Below are 26,996 nucleotides of genomic sequence, written 5' to 3'. Positions count from 1 at the left end.
TGCTTCAAATGTGAACCAGACTCACAAACTGTCCAAGGTGGGCTGAGGGAGCAGAGCTGTCTTTCTTCAACAGGACTTAGGACATAAGAGTTTTATGCAAAGGAGAGTGAAAATTAATTTCATTCATGGGAACAAAAGAGTAAGAAGCTTGTGTAAGGTTAATTGGACTATAATAAAGCACAAAAATCTTTCCTCTCTCGAGACTGTGCCTGCATGTATAAGTACACTAAATTCTAGACACTAGAGGAATGACATTAATTGCAATATGAATATTGCTATGTACTGAAGTGTTGCTACTTTTCCATTTGAAATAGGTCTGATTATTGATGCTTTTGGTGAATTAAGAGACCAGCAAGAACAAGTGAGGGAAGACATGGAGGTAGGAAGCATGTTATATTTTTCATTGCTCTTGTTCACTCAGATTGTCACCAACTAGTGTCTTTGAGTTAAAATTCTTCTGTTACCACAACTTTTGTTTTCAGACCAAATGCTTTATCTGTGGAATCGGCAATGACTATTTTGACACAACCCCGCATGGCTTTGAAACACATACTTTGCAAGAACATAACTTGGCAAACTATCTGTAAGTACATTTTACAATTTGAATTGTGATATAGACCTTTCAGATGTAGTGTAATTTAGGTACACACATTGCTGAAAATCCCATGGCAGAATTCTGTAAAACTGAGGAATATTTCCTCTCCTTTCTGGTCTCCCCTCCTCTATTCTGCACTGCTAGTTATCTTTAAATTGCTCACCTTATACATGAGGTACCTTAGTAGTATGAGACCAGAATGCACATCAACTCCTTATTCTGATGGGAGGAAAGTCAGATATGGGGAAGGATAGGTGACAGTTTAAAAAGTTGCTTAAGTTTGAAAGTTTTGATTGTGACTTTTGGGGGCTTGGTAATCCTGATAAGACCATAGAAAATTTGTTTCAATTTGACAAAAAAGAAAACCCAAACCAAAACAAATCTAATAAAGGCACTTGTAGAAAGTTCCTCAAAGATGAGCTCCAAAAAATAATTAACTCTGTTCCTACTGTTCTTTAGTGCTAGTGGAGCTTTTTGAAACCCTGAAGCACTCAGGAGCTGTACCTGTTTAGACTATACCAAACTCCCAAGAGAGTGGTCTTTCACTTTCTTTAATAAATATAGAGGATACCTAAGAGGATATTAAAAAAGTTATTCTTGTTGCATTATACATTACTTATATATAATATTTATTATATTTTATTGCATTATATGTTACTCATACAACAAAGGTAATAAATAACACAAGCATTGCACCAGCAGAATGAAAGGAGAAGCTAGTGAAATCTTATAGCAGTCTGGCTTTGGAATACTGCATCTGAACTTTTTTAAATGGAAAAAAACCCCAACCAACTGGTTAATGTTATGCCAATTTCTATCAATATCCATAGTTTTACCAGTCTACAACATCCAAGTTTTTCTTACTATATTGATTTGCTTAGTTGTTACATGGGAACCTCTAATTCACCATAAATTAAAAATGGCCATTTTCTTCATAACAGAATATATAGTGAACAATCTTTTTATCCATGTTACCCTTTAATTAGAAAACTATTAAAATCAGCATACTTTCCTTTCTTCACAATGAAAGCACATTCTAAGCCTAATTCCAAATTCACTGCATCAAAACTGTCCCACTCTGAGTAGTATTACCTCTAAACAGACCACTGTTGGTTCTCTGCACTCTTTCTAATTAGTTGAAGCTCTCAACATTTGACTGAGCACAGGTGTTGGGGAAGGATAGGCTCAGCCCATGAACTGTATAGCAGCAGTGTTCAGAAATCCTGGTGCAGCTCTGTATTTACCACACTGCTCATGCAGTAGCCATAGTAACTTCTTCCAAGGTGAGATGCTGGAGCATATGTGCTCAGAATTTGGCATATGCCTAATTCAGGTATTGCTCCTCACACTGAAACGAAGGAAATACTAAACTGCATTTTTCTACTTCTACAGATTTTTTTATGTTAGCACTTTCACACAAGACATGCTTCAGACAGAATTTTCCCTCTTAAAATAAGCACTTTAGATGCCTAGTAGATTGCTTTGCTGGTTGGCATACTCTTCCTCACATACCCCAAACTAGAAAAGGTCAGGCAGAGATATGATGTTTCCTGCACTAATACCCACTTCATGTACTTGTTTCAGGTTCTTCTTGATGTATCTAATCAACAAGGATGAAACTGAGCATACTGGCCAGGTGGGTAGAAAATAAAACCTAAGAAAATCCATTAAGCTTTTCTTTCAACATTTTTATCTTCTCAAGCCTTGTAGCTGTGTACCACCAGGTGGAACTGATGTACCACTGAGCAGTGTGGATGATGCCACTCTCCCCAAGAGTCTACTGCCAGTGAAAGAAAAGAAGGGTTAAAACAAAAGGAAGGTGGGGGGATGCTGCACTGTGCTACTTCACCCAGCTTCTGTCAGAAGTCAGTTAGTAGTAATCTTACTGTCATCTTATCCCTGAAAAGAAAATCTCAAATGCACCAGGTGTAGTTTTTTCCCAAAAGGCTTAAGTACTTAAGCTACTATATTTAAAGTATATGTAAGAAAATAACTAGAACTTTATTATATCTTATCTCTAATAAGAAGCTCTTAGGCAGACACTACAGAAGTACCTTTGTTTTCCATTCAAAGCAAACCACATTTGCCTATATACAAATTTATCAACAGGTTTGCTCTGATGTAAATAGATTGATTAATTTATACATAGATATTTTTCCAATAGAGCTTAAATTTCAGTGGTAGTGAATTAAGAGAAATATAAAACTTTTATAAACATTATTGATTTACAATCATTTGAGTTCCAATGTCTTTACACTTCTACTCCATGGTAGCAGGCACAGTATGTGGTTATTGTTAGAAGTTTATCTACAGCACAAACTGCACAATGTGACTGGTAAAATGAATACTCTTTCTCATTTTCAGGAATCATTTGTGTGGAAGATGTACCAAGAAAGATGTTGGGATTTTTTCCCAGCAGGTGACTGCTTCCGAAAACAGTATGAGGATCAACTTGGCTAATATCACAAAAGAAATGATTTATTCATGAACTGCTAAGATCCAGTATACAAAAAAAAAATGAAAAAAAGAAAAAAAAAAAAGAAAAAAACCCTGTTCTTTTCATGGCGTAATTTCACAGCTTGTATTTGCTTTAAATGTCTCCAAACTTCAAGACACACATAAAATTTGACACTATTTCAGAGGCTTTTTGTACCTACCATATATGAAACAGGTGTTTTGTTGGAATTTTAATTAGCAAAAACAATACCAGATTACTTTAAGCCTTCCAGTTCAAACATGGCCTAAAATTATAATAACTTTTTAACCACATCATTAATCTGGTGTTTGGCAGTACAGTTGAAAGGGCTAAAAGGCATCTAAATTGCACATCTGACATTGAAGAACTTGAACATCAGAGACTGTACCTCAGAAAAAATAATTCAACTAACTGCTGCCCTATTTTTCCCCACAGTATTTGCTAGTGAATGTATTACGATACAGTTTGAAAAGCTTTAAGCAGTTAAAAATAAATCATTTTCAAACACTTCGTCAACCTTGAAACATTAAAGTGCCTTAAAACCTCTGTAGACATAGCTATGCAAACTTTTTGTTAGTGTTCTAGATGAACAGACCCATTAACTGTATTGCTTTTCTGTCTTTCTGTATCAAATTGCACTTGAAGTTTGTTTATATACTACCTTCAATAACAGCTTATCAGATGCTGCTGTTAAAAGACATACACTGTATCAAAATGAACACAATTTAAAACTTAGGCCAAAATAAAACAATGCTCTACAGTCACTTGCAAGTAGAAGTTGTTAGGATTATGCTTTTTTTTTTCCTTCTAATAAAAACTGCCCATTGCAATAAAGTATTACAAATCAAATATAACCGTTGCTGTCATCTTTCCCATTTTCTACAATATAGAGTTTTGTGACAATGGTAACTAAAAACACATATATTCATTGTTCATCCACAGCTTTATTTTAGGAACTACATAGAGCAAGTACAAGCTGAAATAAATGTTTTCTTTCTGCACTTTAGCTGGCTTCTTTAGCAAAGAAAACTCTAAATACATCACAAACTTTAAACCTTTCTAATAATATCATTAGTCTTCAACAATTTTCAATCTTATCAAAATTAATTTTACTTGCACAAACTTTTACGTGCCACCAAAGAAAAACAGGCATTTGGCACACAGAGAAAGGAAATAACAAGGAGATAAAGAAAGATTCAAGTTTCTACATAATGTTTGCTATATTCAATTATTCATATGAGGAAATCTGAGCTTCAGGCAATCATGCTGTCCAGCCAATCTTCAAGCTCTTCTTCAGTAACATCTTTAGATGCACTTTGCTGCTGCTGTGATGATGTGCACTTCTCTTCAGGCATATCTACTTTTAAAGGCTCTAGAGAAGTGAAAACAAGAGTGAAAATCTGGAAAAAATTTCATACTACCTCTGTCCTGCATAGTTTTGCTTTTTATGCACAACTGACTGTGTTTAAACACAACCTCTCCTTCTTGAAGAAGAGCAAGTAATATTCCAAAAAGAGTTTCCAAGCCAAACTTCATTTTGTAAAATAATGCTAGTAGTTTGAAAGTAGCATTTTAGGAGAAGCCATCAGAAATATCTGTCAATTCTTCTGTACGCCGGTAGTACAGTGAACTAAAGGCTGATGAAGTTACATTAATACTTTATCTTCCCTGCAATAAAATTCCCTAACAGTACACTTCTTTAAAAAAATTAAATCTTCACTAAATCATAAACCCCATGCTGTTTTTCATAAGAATTTCACTTAATGCTTAAAGTGAACTGACAATGGTGAAACTTCAGGTTACTGAGGACTTAAAACTGAAAATGAGCAAATGTGTCGGAACACAGCCCCAGATGAATGAAACACAGTGTGACAGAGATGATAATAGCAGCACAGTTGACTGGCTAATCAAAAATTCAAAAACATCACCGAAACAGAGAGCAATGAAAATGAAATAAGGTCATACTGGGGAGAAAACTTACCATTTTCGTTATAATCCATTTTCAAATCTTTCTCAGTTGATATGCTGCAGGATAATGTACCTGACACAGGTCTATCTTCTGTATTAATGGGAGCCTCTAGATTCAGGAGAAGATCTAGTTCTTCATCCAAATGGTCAGTGTCTTGATTTGATAGTGGATGGATTCTTTGAAATGATTCTCTTGCATTTGCCATAGAGCCATTTTTATTCACAGGTTCTGATGGAGCAACAGAATTACCAACAGGATGGGAGACCAACCCGGTTTCACTTTGAGCCAGAGACTGTCGAAACAGCTTCTCTCTCTTCTTCCCATCTTCAAAGATTTTAGGTTTCATCTGTGGGATCTCTAGAGGTGTTGATGCCTAGGAGTACAAGAAAGGACTTGAGCCTTTATAATGATCTACCTATTATTACTATTCTGTCTAATTTGGATTATAATTCATACTTCCTATATTGGATCACTTAAGAAGGTACATTTGAGCAGAATCAAATTCAGAAGTAAAAGTAAACTAAAGTTATCTTGATACTTTTACAAAAGCAAATGAAAAATATGAGCTCCTTTTATCCCTTATTACAGAATATGAGATTGTATATTAACACTGCTACTCAGAGAATCATAGAATGGGTTGGTTTGGAAGGGACCTTAAAGATTACCTATTCTAAACTGCCTGCCACAGGCAGAGAACTTTCCACTAATCTAGATTGTGCAAAGCCTCATCCAACCTGGCACTGAACACTTCCAGCAATAGGGAGTCCACACTCTCTCTAGGAAAGCTGTTTCAGTGCCTCACCACCCCTACAGTCACAAACTTCTTGAAATCAAATCTAAACCAACCCTCCCTCAGTTTAAAGCTATTTCCTTTGTCCTATCTATACATGCCCTTGTGAAGGCCCCTCTCCAGCTCTGCTCTGTGGGCCTGCTTAAGGTACTGGAAGGTGCTGTAAGGTCTCCCTAGTGAATTCTGTTCTCCAGCCTGTCTCAATTCAACAAGAGCCCCAGCTCAGCCTGTCTTCAAAGGAGAGGTGCTGCAGCTCTCTGATCAACTTTGTGGCCTTTCTCTGCACTCATTCCGATAGGTCCATGTCTTTCTTGTGCTGGGGACTCCAGAGCTGGATGCAGCTCTCCAGGGCATCTCACAAGGGCAGAGCAGACAGCAAGAGTCACTCCCTCAACCTGATGGTCAGGTTTCCTTTGGAACATGGCCCACAATGCTGAGTCATGTTGAGCTTTTCATTCACAAACCCCCCCAAAGTCCTTCTCCCTAGGGTTAGTCTTAATTCTTCAGTAAGGGCCATAATTCTCCTTGCTTGGACAAATGGTACCTGATACCTGATTTCATATCTAATATGTTGTACATCCAGACATTTTGTTTAAGGCCAAATAAGTACACAAAATGTTTCAATAGTGGGGTATCCTGCATTACATGCCACTTGACACACCAGTCTAAATCAATGCATTTACTTATATAATACATTCTACTTCTGTTTGAAGAAGAAATCATTCTTGCACACATTATTTCTCCTAAAATATTTGCATTTTCTTGTGAAATTTCACAGCATTACCTGCACAAGGTCAGCAGCTACATTCAGCCTCAGATGTAGAGGCAATTCCTGAAGGGCCTGGACCAAAGACTGGCAGTCAACAGAAAGTGCAGAGAACTGAAACACAATTCAATACGTAGTACACTAGTGAAAAAAACCAAAACAACCAACCAAACACAAAAACATCCACCAATAAAAACCATCATAATTTTAATCTATTACATTCACCTGTCACATACATTCAAGAAATCTAATGAAATACACAAATTAATATTTTAAAATACACTATTATTAAGCAGCTTGGCTAAATAACAACACATAAAAAACTAGAATGCAAATAATCACTTAAGGTTAAAAAACAAGGTATAAATAGAATGCTCCTTAGACAATAGCTTGAAATTCCAAAGTAGAAAATATTTCAGGAAGTTGACAACGGCATAAGAAGCTTTTCCAACTGAAACATCTTGTGAACTGTGAAGCTTTCACACAGAGTGAAATGCGATTCTTTAGTGAGTTGCTACTATTTCCTAAGCAATCATCCTGTGTAGCTCCTGTGTAGCTAAATTTAATGCAACAGAGACCTTTTCATACTTGCCCATCTTTTTAAATGTTTTGATAATTCCAAAAGCAACAAAGTACATGGTTATAAACACTTCTAAAATGACACTGGAGAAAGGTATGCTACTGCTGCCAAATGAGAACTTATTACTGTGACAGGTATTGAAGTGTCCTTTTCTTTGACCCTTTTTTAAAAACAAAATTACACAAAATGGACCAGGGATATTTGTGGTTTCTAGAGGACAGACCAGATTTCAGTAGTTTTAAAGGAAGATTTCAAGCTCAGAGTACAGCAGAACATTCTGAGCACATTCACCATGGGTAAACTGGCAAAGACAAATCTGATATCCATCACATATTTTAAAATCTGACAACTAAATGCTTAAGTTCAGCCTATACTCTCAGTCATATTTTCATGGAAGTAGAGAAGTTGTTTCCAAATCTCACTTGGAGGGACAAAAATGTGTCCCTCTCAATATGATGTAGACTGGCACAGACATTTAGAATAAATACTCATAAATTAGGAGAGTTTTGTGACATATCGTAAGAGATTTGTCAAAGAAATTCATACTGCTTCCAAAAGCCAGTCAACACCTTTTAACAGGCTTTTAACAGGCTTTTAGCACCTGCACAAGAAACAAGAATGAATATCAAAGACATAGTGTGTTCTGACAATATATTTACAAAACTAAAGTAAATTAAAAAAGGAAACAATGCAGTTGATTTAACAGTTTCTTGTATCCAAATGCAAGTTCTGGTATCCAGTAATGAGAATAAAAGGACTAAAAAAAATCTGATGTAAGAATTGTTATTCTGTACTAAGAATTTTATTTTACAATGAATTAGTGATCACCATCAAAGATGATTCACTGGTGCAAGTAATCTCACAAAGTCTCCAGCAAATAATTCTTGTTGCCCAGCAATGAACTAGATGTTCAGAAAAGTCAGTTATTTTGACAGATAATCATGTTCAAATGTAGCTTCTGCACAGTTGCAAAGGACAAGGAAATTGTATTAATCTGGTAACAGAAAAAATTCTAAAAAGCATAGTTTAATAACAAATATTGAAGTGCACTTTAGAAGACCTGTGTATACTTGCAAAAATATTAACATGAATGAACATTGCAAATGAAGGTAAAAAAGTGGTGTTAGGGAAGAGGAGAAAATATTGAGGATAAAAGAAAAGAGGAATTTTGAGAAATAACGTAATAGAAGAATAAATTTGATATGTAAGTACAAACTTCTATAAAAGTGTCATTCTAATAAAAAGCAAAGGGATCAAAGCAGTATTTAATAAATTATGAACACTTAATGGCACACAGCATTATTTGCTCAAAAAATAGTAGAGGCATACTTTGTTGCTGAAATTGCCATTTTTTACTGAAAAATCAAAATGACTAATAACTTTGCTTTTTCAATTGCAGACCATGATATGAAACATTTTTATTGCATTTTATCGAAATGCAATGGAGCGAATGCAGATTAACTTTTTGTGAAAATGAAAGACAACATTCTTAATAAACTGAAATTTAGTTATTGTTGATATTGAAACTGTGACATTTCCATTCCACATTTGAAACTGATGCTTTGCCACTGTTTTCTACAAAAGACAGAGAATGAGAAACATCTAATAATTCTATAATTAATTTTACATCTTTTCTGCTTTATTCTGTTTCCTCATAACCAATTTACTTTCATTTAAAATTCTCTAATCCTGTACATAATGTGTTGACAGGCAAAGAACTAGAAACGGGTGAGTTAAGAGGCAAAGGCCAGGACTTTGGAAAATGGTATCTAGGAAGAAAATTAGACTTGGATCTGGCTTTCAGTGAAAAGAAAGATGGGTCCAAGATGGGAAACAAAAAGTAGATATCGGCTGAAGATCAGAGACAATTTGAAAAATTAGATAATGCTATAAAACCATCTTGGACAGGATTCTGGATTAAAATAAGAAATCAAAGGAAGGGTAATGGTGACATGATGCTTCAGCCTGCACACAATGGCTTTCGCCATTCAGGAATTAATTACTGTGTTCTAATCACCTAAGTGCTATAATGAAAATACTCTGAGCAAATAATGAAGAAATTAATATTTGGGATACTGACACCATCCTGCACACTAGGAATGGAAGAAGTGATAAGAAAAAATAGAAAGCCTGTGTTCCACTGAAGAAACAGGTGGTGGTTTAGACAAATGCTGCATTTGGATTTATTTCCTCACTTTAATTTGACTTTGCAACTCTAAAGTACCTTTAAATACCACTTCCCAGGGAATAATTATTGTAATATTTTAGAAAATAAATAGCAAATCTTTAAAATTTGAATACATGTGGATGTTAGGAGAAACACTCAAGCAGAGCTCCATAGGAATTTTAAGAAAAGCCTGGAAGACAAAAGCATATATTTTGCAAAAATGTAGGCGACTTGGATGAGAAAAACAGCTCCAGATATTGAGACACTTTAAGGTATCCTGATAGAGAAAACAGGAGACTTCTATTGCTGCGCTCCTTTTTATTCAAGCATGAAGACTTCATATACAAAAAATCTAGTTGGTGCCCTAATTATTTAGAGCATGAAGTTTCAACCAGAGGATATGAACTGTTAATCTGAAGGAACCAGAATGCTTCCCAGCCCAATATATGAATATACTCCTACAGGTTTTGTTATAGTAATTCTATTAAACACTTTTCTCTTGAACACAGTAGAAAAAGGAAGGCTGAATTCCTATGTCAGTGAAGCAAAGAGACAGTCTCTTATTTTTTCTTCACTGGAGGGCTTTCTTGTTCTTTCCTCCCAGCATTACTTAAAAACCGAGCCTGCGGCTTTGATTAGTCTTTAGCAGAAAAAAAGGACAAGGCCCAAGGACAAGAGCCCCCAGCATTAGAGAGAAGTTAATAAAAATATACAGAATAAAGAGTGCTATTATTCCATTAACAATTTGTTGCTGAAGGCACAACTGCCTAAATATTCTGTCCCAGATGATTATCTATATAAAATCATTTGAATGATAATTCTGTTACCTGCTTATGGCATAGATTTTCTTTATCCCATTCCTTCTCGTCAGCAAATCGAAACTGTGTAAAGGAATCTCCTAAGGAAATGAAATAAAAAATATATTTATTTTAAAAAAGAATAAAAAGTTTTCTTTGAAGTTCCAAACCCTAAAGAAGTAAATTCAAGAAATAAATCTCACCTCTTCAATTAATTTTCAATTAATATTAATGCTGCTTGTATTCAAAATAATAAACTTATTTATGCCAAACTTCTATAAGATTTTAACTGCTTATTGCAAAACAGCATTAAAAAGGGGCAATGAAAACAAAACTGAATGATGAGTTGTCAGGTGCCATGCCAACATGCAAGATTTTCATTCAAAATTCCAATTTGGACAACATATTAGGAATACACACAGTATTCACAGAGTGAATTTCTTATGAACAGCTTTGAAAGTTCTGTAAATAGAATTTTTTCTTACCAACATGCAAATATTTCTAAAAATGAATTATAAATATTCTTTTAAACCACTTTGTATAAGCCAAATAAAGACTTTCTGTTGTCTAGTAGCTATATTCTTGCTCTTCTTTGAACTATTCCCTCATCCAGCACATCATAAAGAAAAGGTACTGAACCCCACATTCCAGTTCATATGCAAAAAGGACTGAATTAAAAGAAACCCTTAAATAGGACTAATTAAGTTAAATACATAATTGCAGTATCTTTTAACCTACCACATTCCTTCAAGCCAGTAGAAACTTTTTCATACTATAAGGGATACTGGATTATCATTTTGCTTGAAATGCAGTATTTTTGTTGCAGCATCATGCTGTGTTATAAAATACAAACGTACAAATTTATTTACTGAGAAACACATACAAGAAATCCTGTAACTCAGAAAAAAAAAAAAAATTGGTAAGGTTTGACAGAGAAAACATGAAAGATTAGGGTTGCAAGATGATGGCCAAAGGTAGAGAATAAGAGAAGGCTAAGATGTTTCTCCTTAGACTGCAATTTGAGGATAAATAACTGTTTCAGGAGTTCTAGTAGGGGGGGAAAAAAAAAAAAAAAAAAAGCCACGCATAATTATTACATGAAGGAGATGAGATTTGATCCTGAGGACTAGAGTGTTTCTAGGTTGATCAAGGGTCTGGAAAGTCTCTCTTTTGACAAAAGGCTGAGGGAGCTGGGCTTGTTCAGCCTCAAGAAGAGATGACTGAAAGGGGACCTCATCACCGTCCGTAGGTTTCTGAGGTGAGGGCGCCAGGCTCTCATTGGTGGTGCCAAGCAATTAGGACAAGAGGCAATGAGTAGAAACTGGCACACAGGAAGTTACACCAAAACATGAGGAAGAACTTCCTTACTGTGAGCACTGGAGCAGGTCATTCAGAGAGGCTGTGGAGTTTCCCTCACTGGAGATATTCAAGAACCATGTGGACACAACCCTCTGCCACGTGCTCTAGGGTGACCCTGCCTGAGCAGGGAGGTTGGGCCAGATGACCCACTGTGGTCACTGCCAACCTGACCTGCTATGTGATCACCTGTAAGTCACCGTGATTTATTTCAGCAGTTGGTTGAGAAGCAACAGCTCTCTCTAAAAGAGAATGAATGCCCTAGAGGAAGTTTTTGATGGCTATACCAACAATTGATCATCTAGCTTTCATTTTGCTCTTGACATCCTAATTGCCATTCATACCTTTGATGATTCCTGAATCATGCCCTTAATCCTTCAGACAAAATCTGAATATATAATTTGCCTTCCCCAAAATGGCTTCTTGCACATTCTCTGCCTGTGCCAAAATGTAGGAGAGTGAAACCTTTCAGCAGTTTTACTCAACAGCGCAAGCATCATCTGGCTTCTGTTTTGCAAACAAAATGAATAAGCAGCAAAATGGCACAGCAATTGGCATATTTCTTTGCCAAATAACGAGAAACGAGAGATCTAATCATCCTTCAGGTGGAATTTAAAATGTATTGGCCATGAATTTTAAAACATTTTTTAGTCTCTAAAGTGAATTTCTAGTTAATTGCATTTCATGCAGTCATTGGGTATGCAAATATAGTAACAATGAGTACCTGGTACGTCCATCATTGTCATTTTCAGGACCACTACAGCAAGAAAGTGACCTTCTCAGCTGAATATCTGTATAGTTATTTAAGGCCATTATTATGTCCAGCTTGAATACGCATTTCTCTGTTTTCAATTGCTTTATCCAACACGGCTCAGCACTATTCTGCTGATATACAACCTTGCCTGATCAGCTATGTTTTGGTTTATATTCACTGTCTTCAGAGATTACTATTTAGAAAACAGCCATTATCAAACAGTACAAGTGCCAATAATTAAAAATAAGCACTGAAATTGGCAATTAGATATCTAATAAGGTGGCAAATTTTACAAATGTGCAATTCATACAATACAAACACCAGGTTCCATGCTATTTCTAGGGATGCTCAGCAGTGTGAAAAAATGAGACCCTATATTTTTATGCATCTATCTGCAGATGCAAACACTTAACTTAAGCACTCACAGTTGTCTTACTGCTGACAAAGGCACTTCCCCCTTCATTGCACAAGAGGAACTAAGTGCCCCTATTTCAAAATATAGAGATTACTGCTAATACATAACTAATTCTGAAAACCAAAGAAATAAAAATATTCGTTTCCTAATTTTAAAATGGGTATGAAAATGTGAAAATTAATGTTTTAACAGCCCATATTTTAAAGGGTCTGTTAAGTTACATTTGCAAATAAGTCCTACCAAAAACAAAATGATGCTCAAAGTTATCTTACTGCTAGAACAAAGGCATAGGTACTTTCTTGGTACCGCAAGACTGCTCTAGTTATTGCTCACACTGCATCATGGAGGAAATAGGTTTCTCTATGCTTATAAAAGAGTAAAATTAAACTAAAGGATTAGTTAAATGCTTTCAGAATCTGATATTGATGAGATGTAAGCTAGCCAAATCAACCTACTTCATTTGGAAAATCCACTAGGATCAAGAACTGGTTTATGATTGTCCACACTCACAACATTGGTAATCAGAGATACTCAGTTTGATATTGTATTGCTGAATTAAAGAGTATGACTTAAACTGTAGTTTAATTAGGCTCTTTTAGTAAGTTAACAAAGCATGCCTTTCAAATGGAAAAGCATAACTAAAATTCACAGTAGCATATTTAATGCAAATTAGGTCAATGAGAATGTTAGTCTAACCAATTATCTCTTCACAAGTTCCTTTACCTTGAAAATAACCTCCTTTTATGCCATGAATAGTAATCAAACCCCTTGCAGTAACTCTTGAGTTTCTTTCAACATAAAAACTGATTTTTCTTCTTGAGGATAATTTTTATATTACCTACAAGTATCATTTGGCTTTCAAATACAAAGTAGCTTAAAATAATGCATTCAAGTAAAGCTTACACATGGTCTTTGGTAACACTTATGATAAGCCAATATTAAACAATATTGTTTATTGTTTAGAATGTTAAATTATTATGAAAATGGCAGAACTAAACCACCATGCTTTCCTACCACTCAAATATATAATAAAGCTAAATCAACTTATTAAAATAAAAGGTATCTTTCCTTTTTTTCATTATCCCAATTATCTTTTCCTACAAGTATTCATTGAATAGCAAATCAAAACACATTCTACCTGTAATCTATATTTTCTCATTTGTGAAATTTAACATCTAAAAATAGAAAAAAATGGAAGAAAACACTTTTCACCAGGAAAAATTCTATCAGTGAAATGATTTTGTTAAAACTCTCTCAGTCACATAAAACATTACTGAAGGCAAAGGAAAAATACTCTGTAGTCTCAGAGATGAAACTGGAGGATGAGAATAGCAAGGAATTAACATGATCCTTCTAAGATTGCCATGACTGTAAAAAGTACTGCAAGTGCAAATATAATACTCTAAACCCACTTTTTGATCATAATCTCTCTTTTAGCCCCCTTTGGGTACTGAAAGGTTATATAAGGTTTCCCCAGAGTCTTCTCTTCCTGAAATCCCCCAACTCTTTCAGCTTGTCTCCATAGAATACTGATAGCAAGGATATTTGTAGCTTGCCCTGCAAACTATAAAGGATATTTGTAATCAGATTCAAAAAGAACAATATTCTAAATTATTTCCCTGGCACAACTATACAGCATTATCAGTCACATTTTAAAATAAAAACATCTGACCAAAGAGAAGGATTATTTGACCAAGGCTAAATGATGTCTTCAAAATTTAAAATGTGTAACAGAAAAAGGAGTGAGAAGGAAGGATCTTTGGAAACCAATGCTGGTTCTGGAACAAAGAGTGTCTGTTCATGAAGAACAGAACTAATTTAACACATAAAGGAACTGCAGCCTGTGGAAATCAAAGACAGATACCAATTTTTTTCTCAAATGAGAAGCAGGGTGAAGCCAACAAATGCCAAAATACACAATAGTTCAAAAAGAAAACAAACAAAAAACACACAAAAAAAATCCCCCTCAAAACAAATCATCTTATTAAAAACTAAAGCAGAGGATAACAAGAGTCAGGAAAAGCAAACAAGATTATACTGAAAGAGGTTTACAAAAAAACCTAGTACTACACTTGTTTCTTTATGAATACCAGGTGACTAAGAAATAAGACAGAAGGAACAGGAATGCCTTTAAGCTTTTAAAGCTTGAAAGAGCTAAATGACAGCTCAGGGATATTGGGAACAGTGAAACTGGGGAAGACAATGCTCAATGTGTTTGATGGACAAAGTAGAAACTATCAGAAATTATTGGCATGTGAAGTTCTGCTGCGTGACCTAAGACAACTTCTTAAAAGAAGCAAAATATCATGTACGTAAGCAGGATCTAGTTCATTTAATTTACATGCACTTCCAAGAGCTCTCATTGACATCCCACTCCCTTTCCCGCCCAAGACTTCAGAGCAGCAAAAAGAGGAGGCTTTGTATGAATAAATAATTACCTTCAAGTAGGAAGAAAAGAGTAAATTTTCAATTTTCACATTAAAAGAAACAACTGTGCAATTCTCTGGGGTTCTAGCTGTTTAATCTCTTCCCTCAATTAAAACAGAAAAGAGGAGAAAATGAAGTAATAAAATTTGCTGATGATACCATGTGTTAGTGCAGTTGAAGGTAGGCTGTGAAGAATGACATAAGAACTCCGTAAGAGAAAGAAAGTAGATTTTAAAACGGCAAATGAAGCTCAATACTGAAAATGCAAAACAGAGCAGTTCTCAAAGAAAGCCTAGAGCTAACCAACACCATTCCAAATCAAAATCAGTGCTACACAGTGTGCAAAGCAGCAAACTGTGGAATTCTTAAAAAGGCAGAAGAGAACAACACACAGAACATCATTACACCACTATCAAGTATTGCCTCAATACTGTGCAGAGTCTTGGTTTCCCAAGCACAGTCTCAAAAAATGTAACAACATTAGAAAAGGCACAGAACAAATTTTGGATCAGAAGCAATTTAGTGCCTGAAGTGAAAGGAGGGGAACCAAGGGAACACAAAAGAGATCTAAAAAGAGAAAAGGCCTAAAAGGGGCAGATGAGGAATAACTGCTCATTGTCTCTTCTCACCTGGAGGCAGCAAATTAACCCAGCAGGTAACAGACTCAAATAAAATGCGGCAAATCTTCATAACCTGGAGCTGAGTTGTGGGACTCCATGCCACCAGATGGTGCAGACAGCACAACATGCAAGGAGGGATATAGGATAACTATTTCTAAACACAAATATTGCACATCTGGCTCAGCAAGTACCTCAGACATAAACTATCACAGGTCAAGAAAGTATGTGAGAAAGTAGCTTATAGTACATTCAGGTACTTTAACTCAGATGTCTCCAGATGGACCTTGGGTCTGCTTCAGTAGAATCAACCCTAAATTAAAGCAAATAGCTAGGGATTTTTACCTTTAGAGGTCTACCCTCCTGTAAATGTGCTTTCTGCAGGAAAAATATGCAGGAAAAGTAGGCAATCCACAAACTTATTTTTAGACTGTAGCTAAGAGTTCTTTCAAGTCAATGCATATTAATGTTTTCTATTTTTTTCCACATTTTCTTAAATTTATCACTATTTTTAATATGTAATTTTTTATTAATTACTTCATTACTATAGCTTTTGGAATGCTGAAAAAATGCAAAATATTAAACTAAAATGCATTGAACAAAAAGCATATTCAAAATTTCTCTCAACTACAGTAGCCTGGTTATTTGTAAGTACCAATCCCATCTGCTCCAGTATTCACTTTTTTTACTGAATAAACAATAAAGTTATATTTAAGGTTAAAGTTACTGATTTCCCCATAGGTAAGCTTAAATTTTCATTAAGTTTAAGCTAGTCACCTTAAATATTTACATTTTTCCTGATGCTTTATGACATTTTCTAGTGTCATTTTTTACAGGCCACTAATTTATAACATACTTAGTGATTTTTAAATGTCACTGCAGCCAGCTTGCAATATTACACAAAGTATATAAATCCACAGAGCATACTGTTTTTTGAGCAGTATCATTCAAGTAGGCTGGAAAAAAAAAAACTAAAAGATTGCTGCATAACTTAGTAATAAAAATGAAGTTTAATTACTGCATAAACACGCAAGATCAATTAAATTTGTGATTCTTCCTAGGGTTAGGGACAGAAACTCCTTTGGGTAAAAGGGAGAGAACTCACATATTTTGATAAACCTGGATCAGGCAGAGTAAAACTTAGCTTAACAGAAATTTCTGATCTGCATAGACTGACAATTTAAGGGAACTAATGATCTGGCCCTTTGTGAAGACCCTGTTTTCTCCAACACCATATAAGCAACTAATGTCAGCCCATGTTCATATCAGGAAGCAAAGCTGAAATTCAACAGTGGAAGAAATGAAGAAATGGCAAGGTTCCCACCTACAAAGAAAGATTTGCATAATGTCAAACTGCAGAACTCAAAAGAGGAATCCATTTGCATTTGCTGGCTCAAGGTGCTCTTATATTCTGGCTTGTGAGCAGAGACATCATGAAAGAAGAAGAATCCAAGAGGAATAACATTCAATCAGAATGAAAGAGAGTCATCCCAAAAGATCCCTGGTTTGCCCCGCCTATTTACAGGACCCACTGTGTGGCACCACAGAGAACGGCCACTGAAGGATGAGGAAGAGAGGAGAGGAATGCACTCCTATGCAGTCTAGTAAGCAAAATTATTGCCTTGAGACCTTGGGGCAGACAGTACCTCTAAACTCACACAACCACTTTAAAGCAAAATGACAGCTTGGGTAAACAGTTTAGTTTTATACTGAAGTGAGGTTAAAGCTGAAACAGCATCCTTCATTGATGCTTTAGGCTGTACAGCTTGCAAATAATTCATCATCCTACCCTGCTAAGGTTTGATATTTTGAGTAGCTAAAAAATATATCCCATAACAGACAACATAAACTTCTGCTGTTCATTAGGGAGGTTTTAATTTTTTCTAAAGTACACACAAAGACTGATTTTTACAGTGTTTCCAAATCCAAAGTAAAATATGTGTTTCACAAACACAATAAAACTACCACTATTGTTTAGATACCTCATCCCATGCTAGCTGCAAGAAAGAATAACAGAAACTGCATGTTAATAGCTTTAGCTGAGTTGCAGAATGTTACTTCACTGGGCTAGGTTCTTTACCTTGTCCTATTTAAGAAAAGTTCCTCACAATTATTCTTTATTAGGATATTGTTCATTATACCTCTTGTGTGAACAGTGCACAAAAACATACTGCTGTATCGTATCCAGAAGTGAGAGCATCATTGGACCATTGGACCATTTATTCTTGCACTAATAGAACTAATAGAACTTCCTATCTGTCATGCAGTTAAATACAAACTGCTCTTAGGTAGCCAAGATTAATTGCATTGCATAAATTTATGCTAGGATTACTACTGTTTTCTGCAAGCAGGATGTCAGAATATTTGTTCTGAAAGCTTCAAAATTCATTGCACAGCCTACTTGTCCAGAAAATACAGGAATATATAAAATAAGTCCACTTTATTCCACACTGTACCTCCATTCACAAAAAATCTATTTTTAGGAAAAGAATGCCCAAACTCCCATGACGGTAATCTTTGAGGAAACAAATGAACAAACTTAATAAATACTTTGTTTTAACCAGCTTGATAGTTTTTAATTACAATAATAACCACTAATTAACACTATTAGGGAAAAAAAAATCTCAGATCTGCAATCATTATGTGCCACACTAACACTGGAAAACTTCTCTTTCTCTATCCCTCTTATCTCCAATTTTATAGCAGACAAATTATAGACGTTTATAATAGATTTGACAGTTGAACATTCAAACTTCCATTTTAAGCATTTAAAACCAGTCTTAATTTTGAATGGTAAGTACACATGTTATTTGACAACTCTCACATTATTAGAATTTCAAAGCAGAAAAAAAATCTAGCTTTTTCTTAGTGCTACAGTTTGATTCCTTATTCTTTGACAGAACATTTACAACAAAGAATATAATTATATGATTAATAAATATTCTTTACGATGCTGTTCTGACTATTTTTAATATCATCACATCCAAATTAGTACTATCCTTCCCTAAAGCATAATTCACTATTCATGTAGGTGGTACATTATGCTATGTCTATGGGACTATCTTTCAAAAGTATTCATAAATTATACACAAATGTGCAGGCCTAAAAATATTCAAGCAGTTTGATACAGGGAATATGAGGCTTGGCTTTCTTGCATTTATGAGTTGTTCTGCAATATATGAGAAATCATAGTAGTAACATGAGCTTGAAGATTTTGTTTTAATGAAACAAGAAAAGCAACTTCAGAAAACAAGACAGAAGGATTTTCTTCTGAAATGTTAATAAAATTACAAGGATTATAATTAGCAAATAGTAAATCTTGTAAAGCTCCAATTCTATAAGCATGCAAGAGCCTGGAAAGCATTTCTTTGTGTGTGCAAGTTACTCATACCCCTACAAAGATAGTAGTGAATTGATTTACCACAGAATTCTGAACATCAAATTAAAATTAACAGCAGATTAGTAAATATTCACTTGTGAAAAATACAAGCAAACAGCATACTGCATTTGCCTTATCATCACTTGTGAAAAATACAAGCAAACAGCATACTGCATTTGCCTTATCAGAGGCTTGTAAAGCCACTACATTCTTGGTCCAAATTTACAAAAGCATGCTTTTTAAAAAGCTTTGATTACCTACAGTGGAGTTTTCCCATTGCTACAGAGCAACGGTCAATGCAAAGTTTTAAAAGAAATTAAGAGTTCTTCTGCAAAGTGAAAAGAAGAAAAAGAATTACTTACTATCTACAATTCTTTGTGCCATGTTAAAAGGAAATTGTAGCCACATACAAGCTTCTCTCATCTTTTGTATTAGGTACCTTGAGGAATTTTCTAACAAATTTATCTTAAGTAAATAAAGATTTGATTAGCCCAACTGAAAACACCAGTACTCCTCATGCTAACCTCTGCTCTTGTGCCTTCGTCTTGAACATTCTACATTCTATAGCTTACAATGCCCCTTAGCAACAAATCCTGAAGTCTTCTTATGCAAGTTCTCCTTGTATGGAAGTGACAAGACCTTCAGCTTTCCCACAAATTAAGAAACAAGAATTGTTGGTGCAGAATGGAGAATTACAGTTTTCTGGATGACAAATACCATCTGGGCTATGTATTTACCACTGACACACAGTGCTTCGCCAGTCTTAAAAATGCAAAAGTATTGATTTTTATTTAATGATCTTCTCTATTCAAAGAGCAGAAAATTTAAATGTGCATTTTAATGTTGATTTTGAAATATTAATTTGAAGATGCTATTGTCCATTACACAATTGACATATTATTAAATAGCATCATAGCAATATCAAAATTCAAGTTTTAAGATCTTGAACACTGTGACAAATCTGGTAATGTTGACTAAACTGAAAAATCATCTGTATCCCAGCTATTCACTAGACATACTTGCTTTCTGTTGCTTTCATTTGTAGTGTTTTTTCTATGATCTAGCTCTACAGAGTTAAAGAAAAACAGCTTGCACAACTTTGGCCCCCAAGGACATTACATCATGATTTATTTTAATGTCATGCTAAGACCTCCCCCACCTATTCATTCATCCACCACTCTGTTCTGTTCTAGCCCAGTTTATGGTGTTTATCTTTTAACCTTGTTTAAATCTATTCTTCCAGATTTCTGATCATGACTGTGGTATTTTAAGTCCCTCTAGTCTACTTGAAACATAATGAGCAGGTGTTAATCAATGAATTTTTTACTTCAGCAGGAATTGATCTGTGAATCATTCAGAAAGTATTCTTTATTCTCTGCTTTGCCTTTTCAAATTGCATTGCTATTTCACTGTGCACAGAAATATGCATGACATTTATCATGTATTATTCTCAGTGTTTGATTTCATTCTGAATATGTATTTCAAAACAAAAGGTTACATTTTTCTTTTGTTTTCAGGAGTTTCAAAAGGCTTCCCTTTTTTATTATTTACTTTTTCTTTTTCCCTTTTCCCCCTCCTTTTTTAAATGTTTACAGTCACCGTTGCCTTATTGGGTGCATTAATTTTTCTCAGTTAGCAATCAGAGAGCAAGAATTAGAAGGCAATGAAAAGTTCTTAGAATAGGTAAAAGATATTCAGCAGCTACAAATCTTAATGAAATAGATGCAAAAAGGAAAAATAATACTGTTCATAGAATAACAAAAAGCATCCAACAAGATACTGCTCCTGTCAATGTGTGCTCCCACAGATGAAAAAAAAAAAAAAGACCTTTTCTCTAAGCATACATTCAGGATTACAATACCTGTAATACAATAAAAGTGCTGCTTTTGGTCAGCACTTTTAAAATTAGCATTTGTAAAATACCTTTGTTGATTTTGCTTTTAAGCTTCGGACCCTAGAAAAGAATCAATCAAATTTTTAGGATGACAACAAGGTCCACTTAGGCCCCTACTTATAGTCTAACACATATGGCCTTCAACTCCCTTTATAGTCCAGAGGAAGTTTTTCCACAGGCTTCAGCTAGTACTTCTGAAGGCCAGCCCAAAAATGGGAACAATCTTCTCAGCTGTGAAGGAATATACTGGGACAGGATGGAAAGAAAAAAACCTCTCTCCTTTGTAACCAAGAAAACTACATACGGTACTACAGTGCCAGTTCTCATATTTGTCAAATACAGCCTGTTTACAGGATTAAACAGTTCTTTCTAAAGCACCTTAACATCTAAGATCATACAAGTGCTAAGATCTAACACCAGTATTTGTTGCCAGTCCTGCTACCACAGGTTCCTGCTGAAGTCTGATACTTCAGTTGTCATTTCAAAATCAGTTAAAGATTTTGGCAACTGCAGAAGAAAAGAAAAAAGGTTTGAACGAACATCAGTCTAGTTAATTAACCACTCAGATTTTAAAAAATCAACCAATGGAGCGCAACTTCAAAACAGTTCTCCTTTACAACAATCCACAGCTCTCAAATGGAGGAACTAATTTTTGCTTGGCTTTTTCACATCACACATCTTGCCTTTGCTAAGTGCAAATACAAAATACAGGTGTTCTTCTAATGGCTCTAAATTTTTCAAAACTGAGTTTCAACAGCAAAGCTAGGCTTTTAATTATTTCAGAAGTGAATTAAGATATTGATCACCATATCTTCAAATAAACTTCAAACAACAAAGTCTTCTGGAGTATTTCACTCCCACTGAGTACCTTTCAATTTTCAAGGGACAGGATTCAAATTATTCAGAGATATGAATGTTCAGTAATACCATGAAGATATTTATAGGAGAACCAGATCCATGATATCTATTTTACTTCCACAATACATTTTAGTAGTATTTTCAAAGATGCAGAAGTGACAGTGAAATGAGTATTTGCTATACAAACTTCTACAGATTCTTCAGTTTGAGAATACAACAGGAAACTGCAGTAAGGTATCTGAGCCCTCTCAGGGCTTTGTCACACTGACTAGAAAATATTCAGAATATAGCAGAAGTTAAATTCATTAACAAAAAGAGACAATAGGAAGACTAGAATAATATATCAATCAAATTATACATATAAAAAGTGAGACTTAAGTTTAAGAAAACAAAAATGAAATTTCAAGGCTGAGTTTCAATTCAGCTAAACACAGTTTTATCCATTCCTAATTACTTTACTCTGAGAACTCCAGAGTCATGATTTTCAGCCATAGGTTCGATGGACTACCTCTCTGGGACACTGAAAAAGGTGATGAAAGCAACATGAGACTGTGATAGTGTCCCACTGGATTCCACACCACACTGGGAAAAAAAATCAACTAAAGATCTGCAAGTAAAAAAACAAACATCCATTCAGGTCAGTTTAACTATTGCAATAATTAAATTTTCTATTACATATGGGGATATTGAGGCTTCTCTGAAAATCCAGTTAAAAACATACTTGAATTGTCAAAGCTCTGTTGCATTTTATTCATCTTTGGTTTTGAGAGGTAAGCTGGTCTAACCTGCTGGCTGCAGCTTCCTTACCTTACATTGAATCCATGATGAGTCACTAAAGAAACTAGACATACTGCAAGGCTGGTTTTGATGGATGACTCAGAACTAAGAATTAGCAACCATTGGAAGGATAAGAGAAAAAACAGAATTTGGAAAGGTCATATATTTCTAGACATATTTGAAACTAAAACTTAACTCTTCCTATGCCCTCAAAGGTCATGGTGGGGAAATATTCTGGAGTAATGTGAGGAGGAAGTATGGTACAATGGGTTATCATAACCCATAATGGGTTAGTTACCAATAGATTGTTGTGCTTTTATAAATATTTTTTATTACACTGTATAGTAGTGCAACATCCATACATAGTAATTTATCAGTACTGCAGCTAAAAAAGAAAATGGTAATGAAAAGTAAACATACCAAAAAACACCCTTAACTACTGAAAAGCCGTGCATCTCTCTGGTTCTATAAAAATGAAGACAATACAGGCTGAAAATTACTCTCATTTAAAATATACTTTTGAAAAATATTATCATCATCACTTGAATGTATTATGTTCAAAAAAATAAAAAACTGGCAATTGATCATCTTGGAAACAAGCTCTTTTTCTATGACTGTCAAAATGCACACTAGGAAACTTTGGAAAATGCCACCTAGTGAATTTATGAGCAATCTTTGTGTTTATCATGTCTGCATTTCACTGTGAGATTTTTCTAAGCATGATAATAAAAATAAGATAGAAATCACCAGAGTGGTGTAAAGCCAGACGTGCCCTCGCTATTGGTCGAACCTGCAAATGGGAAGGGACAGCCATCCATTCATTGGCCTGAGCTGGAGAGAGCCCAGGGTCTCTGGGCTGAGCAGAAGGAATCCCCAGGAGTTGTTAGAGGTGGTTGTTGCTAGAGGACACAAAATGTTGAGGGCTCTTCAGATCTGACACACACACAGCTGCTTCATGAGGTAAAAGCCTTTATTTTTGGGGTCTTGTCAACTCTTACATAGTTTTTCTAACCAGGTTACCCTGACTGGTAGAACAATGCCCTCTTTGATCCCATTGGTGGGACCAGAGAAAACACATCAAGGACATCTGTATTACTCTGTATTACTTTGAGAATTATTATCTCTTTACAATAACACAATTCTTCCTCCAGAAGAGGAACTGTTCCCTGGGAACAGATGAGCTCCTGACAGGCCTAAATTTCTCTCAGGCTCAGAAATCCTGTCCACAGTGATGATTGCTAAGAACGCTCCAAAACAAAAAATCAAGGAACTTGCTTTGAATTTTTTATTCTGAATAAAAATGGAAAACCTATTTTTAATTATCACAGAATATATGGAAGGAAACTAAAGTATGGTTCAACAGGTCAGTTAGCACCAGTAATTTAATTCAGTAACACCAAGTTCACTAACTGTGCATTTAAGAAAGACTTTTTTGCTTCAGTGATCTAAGGGAAGTATCTTTGATGAAAAGATGTAGAAGTGAACGCGGTTACCAGATGAATGAGATGTCTTTAGGAAAGTACCAGTTTCATGACTTGACTTTCATCACTTTGGCATAACGAGAAATGTTATATCCTCTGTACAATATTGCTGTAAATGAACATGAAAATGTGAATGTCACCTGGAGAGAACTATACATACATGCTAGTTACTCTCATGCTTGTTCACTGACTACATAGAGAAAGCATAATCCAATGTATTTGATAAAGTTAAGTTATCAAAAAACAAAGAGAAATATGATCTTGATTACATTATTATTTAAATTTTTTCATCTGAATGTGTCTTCTTGTATGATTTTTCTACAATTAGAGAAGCTGAATTTAAAAGGTGTAATAAAATGTTTCTCATTCAGATTGAATAAGATTTTATTGGTTATTATATATCAAATTGCTTCCTTGAGCTTCTGTCATCAGGTATGTCCTGAGAATCAAGCATATAGATGGTACATGTTTCAAATAACTAGGAAAGACAAAATTGTTAGGCCAACATTAAGTTATAAGTAATTTTAGTTTGCAGTAATAGCTCAAGGTAGAAAAGCAAGGTAGAAAACCTGATTTGATCATAAAAACGTGACTCCGTACTAAGCTTATTGTCCATAATTCTGGAAAGTGTTGCTCTCTCAAAAAAGCCCTCTATGCAGTTTCTCTACAATGCACTTATCTGGACTATAGATTCATTTTGCTTCTTCCATGTCTATAAATAAATAATGAAAAAAGCTATTGCATGAGGTGCTACATGTCTGTAAGAGGTCACAAGCCCTTAAAAGGTGGCCAAGTTCATACTGGAAACTGCAAACTTGATTTCACAGGGCAGTCTGGCATCCATTAACAGTGCATTTATTCATGCTTCTGTGAGCCAAGATTCTACATGGCAGACATAGTCAAAAGCTCTTTGTAAGAGGCTACACAAAAGGGGAAAAAAAAAAAAAAGGAAGTCTTCTTTATCTACATAGTATTTTCAGGCTTCCTTTGCTACCTCTGAGATTCTTGTACCAGACTAATGACTGCATTCAGCTGTCTGTGAATTTTCTCACAGGAAGTGTCTTTCAGAAGCTAGATATCTTCATATATGAACAACTGCACAGCCTGGAAGAACACACATGGGCCACTACAGTGTTTTCCTGGATGTTCTCACAGTTACTGAAAGGTCAAAGCAGCACCCTGTACACCTGCTTAATGTATTGTAACATAGTCCAAGTGAGGATCTCAAAAGCTTTTTGTTGGCTAGATGAGTATTTACAAAAGTAAGTACCTCTGCTATTGCTTTTAATCTGATAATGGAAGAAAAAACAGTAACTAGTGTGAATACACCACAGCAGATGAAATAGTTCAATTCCCTCAATTGAATTCGCCTCCTTGCTTTGAAAGCAGGAAGTAGCAGTCTCCTCATCTGAGATAAGAAGACACAAATCCCATGCCTGCTGCAATGATAAGGGCTAATTCTCTCTTTGAATAACTTTTCAATGAGACACATTCATGAGATTAGAGAAAAAACAGCTGGAAATAGTATGTGCATTTTGTAGCTTGTTTACTCCTTTGATCTTCATTGGAGTTCTCTATGAGTAATAGAGCCCACTTTTCTTATGAGTAAAGGATTATGAAGAGCTGCTACAGCCATAATCAAACATACAGTCTAAAAGTGTGCTACTTGGGGAACACTGTGTCAGCTGATCTTCCTAGGATTCTTTGTAGGTTTAAAAAGCACAGACATTGCAGCCCCAAAAATCTGATAATGAATATCCCTGTAGTAAAGGCTCAGATAATTGTATCAGGTAATCATATACTGATAAATTTCTAAATTGTTTCTCTAGACAGGTTGTTTTATGCTTTGTAGTTACAGGAGAGCAAGAAATACCACTGTTTTGTGCAACAAAATCAATGATTAAGACTTAAATAAAAGTAGCTAATGCTTTGTTCTATTATCAGCCCAAATAAAACTACATGTATAGATGTTTTACATTCCCAGAAATAGAAAGAACAGTGGGTTATGTAAAAACTCTCAATTATTTTTCATTCTATCAGTCAGAGAATGCAGTATTAGTGCCTAGTGTTTTACTGAAAAAGGCAATAGTAGTAACTTTGTTTTACTGGAAAAAAACACTTCTCATTGTTAAATAAAACCCATTGAAATCTAAAGTTTTAACAGCATCTATTTCTCTTCCCAAAGCATATGACATCTAAGTATAAGCTATAATTTTCATTTAAAATCTAGGCATAACATAGAGAGCTAGTGTATCTGTTAAAATGGGAGTTTTGATCTCAGGGTACTATGTCCTTGGAGAGAAACATGAAAAATGGATGAGGGATCAGAGAATTTAGTTCACATACTTTTGTCACTGAAGTGACAGTCAAAGAGAAATTAATTTTGAGAACAGAAATCTGAACTTAACAGTCTGAGACTATGACAACCAACCTTGTTGATGACACTTGATTTCTTCTCCCTGTGGGCCATTAGAGCTTAGTTCCTAAGGTCAGACCCTCTAAGCAGCTATAAAGATCTTCTTTATGTATAGAAAACTTTACAGGATATTCTAGCTATTTCTTATACAATATTGAAAATCATCTAAGACAGAAAGTAAATACAATTCTTTTTTCAAGCCTGAAGAAAAAAAATTGCTGTTATCAGTGCTTTTTCATTTTAAAATACTTTGTACATAAATCTGACATCATTAAGGGCTCATTACTCTACTTGGCAAGATGTTTCTTCTGTGCATTTTTCTGCAGAAACTTACAATACTCATTGGCAGATATTAAAACCCAAAAATTAATATATAATTAATACAAAAGATCTATGAAGTACTGACAAAGCAAAAAGTGACAAACTAAGAACAGGAGTAAAACTACCAATTATTTATTAGAACTCTGTAATTTGTTCCATCT

At 34.9% G+C, this 26,996-nt stretch overlaps 2 protein-coding genes across 14 annotated transcripts in view; one reads left to right on the top strand and one right to left on the bottom strand.

Annotated features, from left to right (window-relative positions):
- The window catches only part of RYR3 (ryanodine receptor 3), a 199,910-nt gene extending 195,985 nt beyond the window's left edge, over positions 1-3,925 (top strand). For all 13 annotated transcript variants that reach the window (XM_015630068.2, XM_015630070.2, XM_015630065.3 and 10 more), the window contains 4 exons: positions 315-379; positions 483-583; positions 2,180-2,231; positions 2,960-3,925. In XM_015630068.2, the coding sequence (XP_015485554.1) occupies positions 315-379; positions 483-583; positions 2,180-2,231; positions 2,960-3,055 (314 nt within the window). In that variant the 3' untranslated portion in view covers positions 3,056-3,925. The remainder of the gene's footprint in view (positions 1-314; positions 380-482; positions 584-2,179; positions 2,232-2,959) is intronic.
- Positions 3,926-3,995: 70 nt separating this feature from the next.
- The window catches only part of AVEN (apoptosis and caspase activation inhibitor), an 87,823-nt gene continuing 64,822 nt past the window's right edge, over positions 3,996-26,996 (bottom strand). Inside the window, exons 3-6 of the mRNA XM_015629685.1 lie at positions 10,171-10,241; positions 6,615-6,710; positions 5,053-5,413; positions 3,996-4,443 (exon numbers count right to left, since the gene is read on the bottom strand). Of these exons, the coding sequence (XP_015485171.1) occupies positions 4,325-4,443; positions 5,053-5,413; positions 6,615-6,710; positions 10,171-10,241 (647 nt within the window). The 3' untranslated portion in view covers positions 3,996-4,324. The remainder of the gene's footprint in view (positions 4,444-5,052; positions 5,414-6,614; positions 6,711-10,170; positions 10,242-26,996) is intronic.

The sequence above is a fragment of the Parus major genome, chromosome 5 (genome assembly GCF_001522545.3).
Source record: "Parus major isolate Abel chromosome 5, Parus_major1.1, whole genome shotgun sequence".
NCBI lineage: Eukaryota > Metazoa > Chordata > Aves > Passeriformes > Paridae > Parus > Parus major.
Note: the sequence above shows the minus strand (reverse complement) of the source record. Positions and strands in the feature narration are given on the sequence as shown.